At 33.8% G+C, this 12,362-nt stretch overlaps 1 protein-coding gene across 11 annotated transcripts in view; it reads left to right on the top strand.

Annotated features, from left to right (window-relative positions):
* The window catches only part of LOC115232686 (FERM domain-containing protein 4A), a 383,772-nt gene that overhangs the window by 153,892 nt on the left and 217,518 nt on the right, over nt 1-12,362 (top strand). For all 11 annotated transcript variants that reach the window (XM_029802713.2, XM_029802715.2, XM_029802716.2 and 8 more), the window contains one exon: nt 6,177-6,242. In XM_029802713.2, the coding sequence (XP_029658573.1) occupies nt 6,177-6,242 (66 nt within the window). The remainder of the gene's footprint in view (nt 1-6,176; nt 6,243-12,362) is intronic.

Genomic DNA, 12,362 nt, shown 5'->3' with positions numbered 1-12,362 from the left:
ATTATTATTATTCAGTAGTTTTATTTTTATAGCGTGCTTTCACTTCACTACCGAGCGCAGCTCTGTGTGCCTTGGGTATGTGCTGTGATTTGTTGTGATGCTCTGATGGTTATTGTATGGAAAGTGTTCTGCGTAGGATGTGTGCAGTGCCTAGTAGTGCAATTTTCTGTATGTTATATGTGTTTGTAAGTCCTGGTGTTTTTGTTATGTATTTGTCTGAATATTTTTTTATCATGCCTAATGCACCTACTATGATAGGAATTGTTTCTGTTTTCTGATTCCACATTCTAGTTACCTCTATTTCCAGGTCTTTGTATTTTGAGAGTTTCTCCATTTCTTTTAGAGACACGTTGTCATCTGCTGGTATTGATACATCAATTAGAAAGCATTTTTTTTCTTCATGATCTCTGACAACTATATCTGACGACTATATTATTATTATTATTATCATTATCATTATTATTGTTATTGTTATTATTATTATTATTATTATTGTTGTTATTATTATTAAGGTGGCAAGCTACCAGAATTGGTAGCATGTCAGATGAAATGATTTGTGGTATTTCATCTGCCACTACATTCCAAGTTCAAATTCCACCAAGGTTGACTTTGCCTTTCATCCTTTTGGGGTCGATAAAATAAGTACCAGTTGAATACTGGAGTCGATGTAATCGACTCATCCTCACCTCCCCCAAGCTGCCCTTGTAGCAAAAATTTGAAATAATAATTATTATTATTATTAAGGCCGCAAGCTGGCAGAATCGTTAGCACACTGGGTGAAATGCTTAGTGGTATTTCATCTGTTGCTACGTTCTGAGTTCAAATTCTGCCAAGGTCGACTTTGCCTTTCATCTTTTTAGGGTTGATAAATTAAGTACCATTTGAGTACTGGGGTTGATGTAATTAACTATCCCACGCCTCCAAATTTCAGGCTTTGTGCCAATAGCAGAAAGGATTATTATTATTATTATTATTATTATTATTATTATTATTATTATTATTAGAAAGTATGATTTTCATCGTTATTAGACTATCAATTATAATAAATTTCAACATTGTATCGCCATTTTACTTTTCTGTTAGCAGCAAAAATTAAATATTTCTCTGAAATATATAAAGGAAAACCTGTTCTCAGTTTTTGATAAATGATAAATGGATTCAATGCATTTGATAGTTCTTAATATTGTAGTGCAAATAAATTAGAGGAATAAGGCATTGTTATTAACTGTATAGGAAATGTGTTTAAGATTAACTCATTAAAATGGTATTAGATTTAGACAAGGCCTCTCTTAAATTTTGATGAAGGCTTTGTTTTAACTTTTGCATTATATCTATTAGAACAGACACTAAATCATTCATCTTCCAGTCAGACAAGAAATATTGGAAAATATATGATATCATCATCATTGTTTAACATCCACCTTCCATGTTGGTATAGGTGAGATGTTTATCAGATATTATTCTACAGAGCTGCTTTATCAACAAAATTAGAATATCTCACTCACATCTTATAATTGACGATGGTTTATGATTTAGGCTCAATAGAATTAGAATTTCTAACTAAAATGGCTTTCAGACTTAGAACAGTTTGGAAGAAAGCATCTTGCTTAGTATACATCAAGAAAACTGTTGCCTGTTTGATGTTTCGAGGAAATGAAGGAGCCTCAATGATGCTCAAGCTGTTAGAAGAGAGCTAAATCTTTCTCAAGTCACACCCTACTGTCTTAGAAGAAAAGAAAGGATACATTCGATGAATAAATATAGTCCTAGATGTGAGACATTTCTCAAAAAAAGAGCAGGTGTTTCGTTGCTGGAATGCCTTTGATCACTAAGGATTGACCTGTGGTTAAATGATGGTGTTTGCTATTTGTGTACAAGTTATGTAGGAGTGGGCAGTGAAACTAAGTCCTTGAATATATATATATATATATATATATATATAATATATATATATATATATATCAATTGTTTACATGCCTCTTATTGTTCTGTTTGATACGACTTCATTAATTTAATTATAGCCATTTGACTTCTGTCACTGATGTCCATAGAGAAATGTGTGAACTTCATGCAATGTCATTTCTCCTCCATAAAACTATTTTGTTTCATTAATATCTTTAAAAGAAAACCTTAGTGACTTCTACTTTGGTATAATGGTAAAGTTGAAACAGCAGAATGTTTTGCACATTTTTAATGGTTAGGTTCCAAGTAACATTTGACGTTTGTGCAACTTCACATGTTTTGTTCATTATTTTATCTTTTTTTGTATATGTATATCTTGTGGGCTAGTAAATGATATCATATCATCATCATCATAGTGATTACAAGGTCTTATTCATTCAAGTCAGAAGTCCTGGAAATGAATAACTTTGAGACTAGTGGCAGTTTATTCCCCAACTAGGGCTGGTAGCTAGATATCTTCAAGCACCTACAAGCATTATAATGTATATATCCTATGCTTTAATTTTAGTGGGCAACTGGAATGACATCTTAGACACATGCTAGGATTGTATGGGAATAGCTGTGGTAAAAAAAGGAAGGAACTAACAGCCCTGCAAAGCTACTTAGGCAATCCCAACTCTTTGAAAGGTATCTTCTCGATTTCCCAGAGTCAAAACTGAATTACCTAGTTTGTATTTTTGGAGTTTTTGTTTGATCTGTGAACAGGGATAGCATGGTATTTGCAGTTTTGGATAGTTGGTTACCATAGACCATAAGTTTGGGAAGTTCAATATCAAATTAGATAAGATGAAAGACAATTTACTGGAAGCTGGATGTGTCTTTTTTTTTGTTTTTGTTTTTGTATTGAAAACTTTTAGCGATCTGATTCATGTACAAGTTAGGAGTTGACATTTGTAAATCATCAGCAACATCTAGTGTCACTTTATAGTTAGTCTCTCGTCATGGAACAAGATTAGAGCTATTATGGTTTGGAAAGGACATAATAGAAAACAAATAGATTGGAAGGAGAGTTAGTAGGTAGTTTTAAACAATAGGTGAATAAAAAATACTTCATATAGAACGTACTACCACTGAAAACAATGCCGGACTATTTCTTGATTCAAAGCACCAAAATTTGTATAATTTGAGCTAAGGTTCATGTTCCTGCATATAAGGGATAGAAAGCTATTTCATGAGCCCAGATGGCAGAGGCATGATGTGGCAACAAGATTACAATTTAGTTTTTGATGGATATAATACACATATTCTCAACAGATGTGGGTGGTTTTTCAGAGACACTTTACGCAGGTGTTTGAGGGAACTAGTGCTAAATATAGACTTTAGAGCCTACTTCAACAATTTGTCATAACAGCAGCTACGAGAAAAGCACTCTGGTTTTGAGAGATACCAAATGCTGTGTTGGATAGTCTGCCTTATGAGCTCTATGTTTACATGTTTGTTACTGTATTGGCAGTAAACTTTGGCAAATCAGTGGATTTGCAGCTCAGCAATTAGACAACTTCTATTGCTGGAGCAATGGTCTGCTTGATTACAGGTGAATATAAACTGAGATGAGTTTTGAACAAGGTGACCAGTTTCATTCTTTCACTTCTTGTGTAAGGAACTGGTTCCATTGGTTAGAATGTCCATCATCTGCCAACATTCTCTATGTTGAAGGCACAAGATGTAGTGGCTGATGATGTGCTGAGGTTTTGACACCTGCAGATGTTCCTATATGGTAAACAGGCTTATTCATCTCTTGCCAGGCACATTTTTCTACAGTTTGTCTCTGACTCTATGAAGTCTTGGGTTAAATGTAGATCAAGGTTGACTGCTCCTGCATCTGGAATGTTGTCAGGCAATGCACGTTAGTTGGATAATATTGCCAGTGGAAAATCAACTCATTCATTTTATAAAGGTTTTTTTTTTAATTTTAGCAAGCATAAGTGACATTCTTCTGAGGGATATTCCAGTTGTAAATGAAGATCAGCACAGCACACTACCCTGGAAGACTTTTGCCTCAGGAATTCTGCATGAATTTTTGAAGTCTTTGGTCTTGTTGTGCTACTAGAGGGTATAGTTTGTTCAATATAAACTCTGTATTCATAACACTGCTATCGTGTATCCATTCAGTTTTTGATCATTGCTAACTTCTGGAGTTTTCTTTTTTGTGTGAGTTACAAAACAAAAAATGCAAGAAAGAAATGAACTCTAATGAATAGGACTTAGCTTTAATATAAAGGCTGAAAATCTGTCTACCAACCTGGTGATATGCTTAGAAAAGCAATTCTGGGTTTGTTGTTACTTATTTACATATGGTTTTTACTAAATATCAGTTAAATAGTTAACCTTTTCATTTTAATGTTAAATATAATTTAATCCAGCATCTGTTTTTGATGAAAGCCCTTTTCTGACTTCATAAAATCATTCCATCAACAGAATTTCATTGATTCAAAAGACAGTCAATAGTTCTAAATGCCAGAGTTTGGAATCACAGATTTTTATTAACATTATTTTGCATATTTGTTCAGTTGAATATGTTATATCACTTGGTTTTAATTTTAAATTGAGATGCAGGCATGAATGTCTGGTTTAGAAGTTCAGGTTCAATCACACATTGTGGCACCTTAGACAGTCTTCTACTTCAGCCTCAGGCTGACCAAGACTTTGTGAGTGAAATTTGGTACATAGAAACTATACAGAAGCTGTGTGTGTGTGTGTGTTTCCAGTGGTAACATTGTTACTGTCTGCATTAATAATATATTCCACGGCTTGGCAATTTGATGTATGAATGCTAGCAGTATAAAGTATTTTACTTGAAAAAGAAAAAAGCAGTTTGTATTAGGAAGAGCATCCTGCTATTAAATACTGCCTCAAAAAGTCTTATCTAAACCCATACCAGCTTGGTAAAAGTGCATGTAAGAAAGATGTTAGTGATGATGCTTTGTAGTCACAACAGAAACTTGAGCTATTGTTATATAAGCTTTGTCACCATATTATATTTATTTTATGAGACAAACATTTTACCGACATTAAACCAATTATGATTATACTAAAGACCAACAGTTTTAATTTATCTATTGAATTTAAAAAAAGATTTCTTGCAAATGACAAGAAAAATGCTTCGTTATGTAACTCCTTGTTTCATTGAAACACTTGCTGTATTGTCATACACTGAAAAAAAATTTTCATTTTAGCGTATGGGGCCTATGGGAAATTAACTGATGTTGCTGCCATGAATGTGACATAAGAATATTCAAAAATGTTGTCTTCAAGGGTAGATACAACAGTACAAATAACAATGATAATAAATTTTTCATTTTTATATTGAATTTTTAAAAAATCTTAACCTGAAAAGCATTTTAGAGGATATAAATTTTTGCCACCAGCAGTCTGCTTCTAAAATTTCAGATCTGGCTATTGTTAAAATACTGCTCTTAATATATCTCATCTCTCACTAACCAAAAGATGGTGATAATGCAAACAATAGATACTATAGTAATCTCACATATACACTCAATACTCTGTTCCTAATTTTTTTTTTTTTTTTAGAGTGACTCAAGTGAGGAAGAATCTTGAAACCAAAGATATTTTGCCTTTGTGTGCAGAATATATGGCTACACTGATATAGATGTGTAATACAAATGAATATTTTCACCACACGCTGGGTGAAAATAATGTTGTGATAGATACAAAACATAGAAGCAAACCATGGAAATCTTGGGAAGTAGTGGTGAGGACAGATCTGTAAATGTTGGGTTTCGCATATGAGATGATGGATGCTCTATTGAAAACTCTTTTAACTTCTGCCAGCATTGAAGCAACAATGTTTTAGTGTTGAAACAAACAATGAAGATGATTCATGCTACAAGACTCATTGTTTTTACTTATCATCGTACCTTATCAATGACTATATTTTCTTAAATATCTTAAATTTTATTTAGAAAATTATGAATTCATCTTATTGCATAGATTGGATTCTTTATGAATAATGTAACTGACAGTCATGCATTTCAAGTGTATTTCTGAGTTTATGTTGTTTGGATGTTCTGCATGGTTATCTGCTCTGTTGCATCTCATCTCATCTGTCATTGTTAATCCTTGATATTTTCTCCAATATGTTCTGACTTCATTTAACCTGTTTATCTGGTGTTTTCAGAGACCATTCGGTCGAACAGTAATCCTTATTTATTCATTTATTTGATAGCTCTACTACTCTCCAAATATCTTTTCAGATGACAGAAGGCCGCAAAACACAGGTTATTTTGCTGGATGAAAACAGGCTTGATATCACCATACAGGTAAATATGATGAAACAGTATTTAATTAATTTCCATTAGCCCAGTTAATGTTATTGCTATAAAGAAGTCCCCAAATGTTTGGTTTACTAGCTTATTATTTATGTTGATTTGACTTCCTCTCATTCTCCTTCACAATATTTGAATTGACAGTAACACTGGTATTAATGGTTCAGTTGTGATGTACAAGATCTTTTACTCATGTATATCTTACATGCTGAAGTTGATAACTTAAGACCATTAATGGTTACTTGATCCTATTATAACCTTGACCTAAATCATGTTTTCTTCTCTTATATCATAGCTAAAGTAATGCTTTAGTATTAAAAGTGCTGCATCAGACCCTTCAAAAAATGTCATTTTATAACCATATTCATCACAGAGAAGCTATTATAATTAATTACTCCTTTCTGCACATGATAAATATGTAAAGCTTAGTGTATGGTGGGAAATTGAAAAGCTTCCTGAAAGCTTTAAGGCTTGCAGTGACATACAGAAAATGGACATTACTCAGCTTTAATTGGAATATTACAACTATCTTTTCTCAGTGGTGCTCTATTTGCATCACAAATCATTTGGATCTGATAATGTAATTGTGTTAATTTCATAGGCTTTATTTTATCGTATGTTTATATTTATGAGAACTGTTAAGAGTAGTGCTGCTATTCAAGGGTTCAAATGCTGTCACTGGTATAGGACTACAAATATTGCTCTATTTGTTTTTGTTGGAAACTTTAGGTATCATATAAAGACTAGTATTAGGAGGAGTAGAAGGAAAATACTTGTTTCAGATGCAAATAATTTAATATAATCTGTTATGTCTGGGGAGAGTCATTTTCTTTTTGTGCCTTAATTTAATCTGGCCATTCAAATTGTTATAACTTGATATCCAATTATTGCTTATGTCTAACAGGGTGTTTAGAGTTGCTGAGGCAAATGAGAAGGGCTTCTTTTTTGTTCTAAAAAAAAAAGAGATAAAAAAATGTATGATTTGAATTATTACTTGTTACACATCCGCTTAAATTTTCTCTCAATTTGTGTTACTTTTGTTTAGTGATTCACTAGAATAGCTTTCAGTCTTTCTTACTCAATTTTATGTATGTTGCTATAATCTGTGTTAGTTTTGATAAAACATATATACTTATATATTAGTAGCATCCTCATACATATGATAGTAGAGGTAACTCCAGACTTTGTTGTGTATTTCATGTATTTTGGGGATAGTTTTAACAGTTGTATGTCCACCTCTTTTGCCAACAACCATACAGCATGGACTAGGTGCAATTTATCATTCAGCTATAAATAAAAACACACACACACACACATGTAGATACTTAGTTATTCCTGCATTAAAGAAGTCACTTAAATCTGTTCCCTTGTTCTCTTTTTAATACCAGCTCATGTAGATCAGTCTTTTTTTTTTATTTCATTAACATGTTTTTGAAGTTTTTAAAAAATATTCCTGCAAATCTGTACATTTGTACATAGGCACGGCCATGGTTGTATGATTAACTTTGCTTCCCAATTACCTGGTTTAAGATTTAGTCCCATTGTATGGCATCTTGGGCAAGTATCTTCTACCATAGCCCTATGAGTGGATTTCGTGGACAGAAACTCAAAGAAGCCCATCGTATATGCATATGTGTCTGTTGTACCTTGCCTTTATATCACATGATTGTTGTAATTGAATGTTATTCATTTCCAATATTCTGAGGAAACATGTTTGACCTGGGGCAAATATTACCTTGCTTGAAAACAGGCAATGGTTGGCAACAGGAAAGGCATCTGACTGTAGAAAATCTGCCTCAATTAACTCTGTTCAGTCTCTGCATGCAGAGAAAAGTTACATTAAAATGATGATGAGGAAGATTATAACGTCATCGCTACTTTGTCTGCTTTTCAATGTTGCACGAGTCTTTTGTGCAACTTATGTTTAGCCTCTCTGTTTAACACTCTTTTAGTTGCTTCTTATGACACATAAGGGCATAGCGTTTGTGTTTCAAAACCAGGATATCATTTTTATTTATTTATTCCATCCTGTGTTACTCATTTACTAAATATATATCATCAACTGAACTATTTCTAATAAGCAAATAGCCATCAGTAAGAGAGATGTACCCTATTGACTTTTATGGAAAGAAAGAATGTGAATTGTGATACCTTGTCTAAAATAACAGCAATGGAGGATTATTTAAAAAGCCAACCAACAAAAGAAATGAGATCACAGAACATGTTTTGCTGGTTTTTTAATTGCAACGCTAGAACTACACAACTGGTGAATAATAATGTCACTGCCTACAGGTTTCCAATGGGCCATTTGCCAGCTTACTGCATTTATGATGCTGAGAGTGACATGATGGTGTATATAACTCATTGCACAACAAATATTGCTGAGGACTTTGTTTAAAGAACACTGTTTTATGGTTTTAGTGCTTATGTTTACACCCTTTACTCTCTCTCTCTCTCTCTCTCTCTCTCATGTGAGTAAGTGGTGCATAGAACCAGGGACACAAGATAATTTGGAGAAGAAAGTAGTGAAAGCTGAAAGAGCCTTCAGTCAGATGTTGATTCATAGAATTGCTAGTTGATGCATTTTAATGAGAAGGAAGAGGAGATATTTACAACAAAGGAGACAACTGGGAGTTTCTGTGAGACAGCCTACTGCAAACTACAGACCATATCTGTGAATGGAACAAAGTTGCACCCAACTACAAAGGTGACATAGTGGTGGGATGGTATAATAGAGCCATAAAAGCTAATCTGCAAGCCTAGATAGAATAGAAGAAAATGGGGAGCAAGCAAAGAGCAAAATTAAATAGCCAGAACAGAAGTTGGGTATCAGGTATCTTTAACAAAGAAAGGAGCTTATTGTACAAGATAAAGCAATGTTCTGCAACATGAGAATCATAGGTATGGGCATTGTAGTTTGTAAAACAGTGTGCATGTGAAAATCAGGTTGTTATTGAAGACATTAGTTGAAAAGTGCATATGAAATTATTGCTGTGCACTCGCCCTAATTTATATTAAAGAGAAAGGGACATGGAAATGATATGACAAGAGATTGCTAAATAAGGAAAAAGAGGAATTGCTCCCAACTAGACCCAGTAGAGGGACCAGTTACTGAAGTTGACAGGCTATGCTGTTAAAAGAGCCATTAACTCTTTTGTTACTGTATTTCTGTTGAGATGCTCTGTATTTCTTTCAATTACTTTAAATATAACAAAGAATTTAGTAAAATAACTGAGTTATCATTCAGCTAGTGTTAGGAACATAAATTGAGACTAAGATTTAGTGGAAGATTTTAATTCAAAACTTATGAAAAATACAAGACATCTGTATTACAGAGCCAGCGGCAGTTTCAGCCGGGTTGGTAATGAAAGGGTTAAAGATAATGAAGGCAAAGAAAGTAGCTGGACCTATGGATAATCAATAAGACACTGGAAATAGCTGGCAAAGTAGAATATGTGCTGGTCCCTTAGATACTCTGTTGGGTAGCATAGAGAGGTGCCATCTTTAAAAATTGACATAGCCATCAACTGCAACAAGATTAATTTATGTAAGTAGCATAGTAAGTTAGAAAGATAATTAATTTAAATGAGATGCAGTTCAGGTTTGTATCAGGGGGTTGTACCACTAACACCCTCTACTTAGTGTAACAATTACAGAAAATGTTCTTAGCTAAGAACAAGCCATTCTGCCTCACATTCATTGACCTGGAGAAGGCCTTTCACTGAGTTCCACACTCTGATGGTTTCTCAGAAAACTAGGTGTAGCTGGCTTGTGAAAACTGTGCAAGGCATGTATGGAATTGCTGCCAAAAACATGAGTAAGCAACAATTTCAATAACGAGCCTGTAGAAGAGTAAGACAGAAAGAAATCACAAAGGCTGACTTTCACAATTATGATGTCAAAGAGCTGCAACAAGTTGTTAGTTGCTCTACTGGTGAAGGCATCCCCTCACCCCTACAATCTTAGAGCAACAGGTATAAAAGGATGAGAATATCTGCCTGTTTGTTTCCTGTATGGCATGCATATGCATGTGTGTGTACACAAGACAGGACTCTGCTACCACCAGGGAAATGGCTTCACTTGGTGTGCTGAAAAAGAATGGATAGAAACTCCATAGCATGTACCCAGTGTAACCAATTGCTGACTGCCTGGGATCCTATGTAGCAGCAGAGGCAGAGGGACATTAACATAGTAACCTAAGTAAGAATGGGTTAGAAAAAGTTCAGGGTGCTACCACCTCTGTGACAAAGGGGAGGCAATAAATACTCTCAGAATGAAGGTTAGATTGTATGAAGTGCAGTGTACATGGTAGTGTGACATGGACCTTGAATGCAGGGGATTTGCAAAAAATTGAACGAAATGAAGTGAGAATGCTTTGCTAGATGAGTATTATTAATGTGAATGAGCAATGGAATACAAATGAGCTGAGATAAACTGAGTAAAAGAGGATTCAGCTAGAGTATGCAAAAAAGAAGACTGCATATAGATGACAAATACTGCATAAAGATATGCTGAATATTCTAGGTGGACACTGCTTATGGAAAGAAGAAAGCCTAGGACAGATGCTGAACCTCACAAAAGAAATGACAAGGGACTATAGCAGTTGATGGCATTGAGTTTGGGAGAAAACCTGCACTTTTGTGCAAGCATAGCCGAGACAACATTAAAACAGTTAGTGATGGTGGTTAGGATACTCTCACTGCACTCGTCCACTTCTCCCTCCTTTGTCTTTCAGTGACCTTCTTCCTGTAGCTTCTCTGTCACCCTAACACTACCTCATCTCCCTCTCTTTGCCTCATCAACCTCTACAATATCCTTACCTCTTGTTTACAAACCTTGTAGTGAATACATACATGTAGCTATTCCATTCTGTTGTCAATGTGCTGTAAAGGAGCCATTTTGTGGGAGTATATATAAGGTATATTAAAAGAAAGATTATTTGAACCTCGAATTTTAACCAGAAAATTTCAATATTACAGCTTCTATATGGTAACTTGGCTTTAGAAATAGCAACCTTACTCCCTCAAATCACAGTCTGCTGCCTTAGAAAAGAACAAATATATTGAAGAGTGCAATCACAAGACATTATCTGAAATAATATGGGAGAGTCATAACTGGAACTTCTTTGATTATAGGTCTGCTCAATTGGCTAATCTATGAATAGACAAGAACCAGAAATTTTCCTGTTGATGTACTTTTAAATGTTTTAGGTTTCTCCTTCTGAAAACCTTAGTTGACCATTCAATCAGTTATTCAATAGTATGTTCACATATACAACTTTAAAATTATTTTGATTTAATTATAAAGCCTGCTTAATCAATTATTTAGGAGTTGTGTTGCTGCAGTGGGTTTATTCATTCATTTATTTAGTGATACTTTATTGAAGACATGATATGAATACTTCAGACAGACTTTAGCCACAGAATAAAAATTCATATTCTGTACTTGTTCCATATACCTTGACATCATTCATTAACCCAGATGAAATTCTTCAGCTGATAGATTTGTTGTTTGGAATCTATTTCTTTCTGTTTTGAGTTTTTGTTAATTTCTAGTCTGGTTATTGTAAATCATTTGGACCATTGTTATTAATGCTAATTTTGTATTGTTTACTAAGCTATTGTTTGTATTGTTTGTTAGTAAACAGGAACACAGCCCAAACGAATTGTTTTTAAGTATCTTTTTATTTCCTTGTACTGAAAATAAAAAGAAAACTAAAAGGAAAAGACATTATTCTTTCAGCATTTCATTTCATTACCACACCTATTTAGCATTTAAATTCTCTAAATCAATTTGTTATATCAAGCCTTAATGACATGGTAACTATGGTAGCAGCTAAAAAATATCTTTACTAAATCATACAGAAGATTGTATTCTTTTTCTTTCTCCTTTCATCATTTTTATGTATTGCACTGCAGAGGGTTAAAAGAAATGTTAAAATTTCAGAGATGTGTGTTGGTTTTCTTCAGTATTATGTAAATGGCATGCTACGCATCAAAAGAGGAAGTTTCTTTTTACGTATTTTACAGCAAAATTAACATTTCTTTATTTAAGACATAAATGTTTTGATGCTTTGAAGGAATATTGTTCTTGTGTTAGAGAAGAATAAATATA

This window comes from Octopus sinensis, linkage group LG2 (assembly GCF_006345805.1).
Source record: "Octopus sinensis linkage group LG2, ASM634580v1, whole genome shotgun sequence".
NCBI lineage: Eukaryota > Metazoa > Mollusca > Cephalopoda > Octopoda > Octopodidae > Octopus > Octopus sinensis.
Note: the sequence above shows the minus strand (reverse complement) of the source record. Positions and strands in the feature narration are given on the sequence as shown.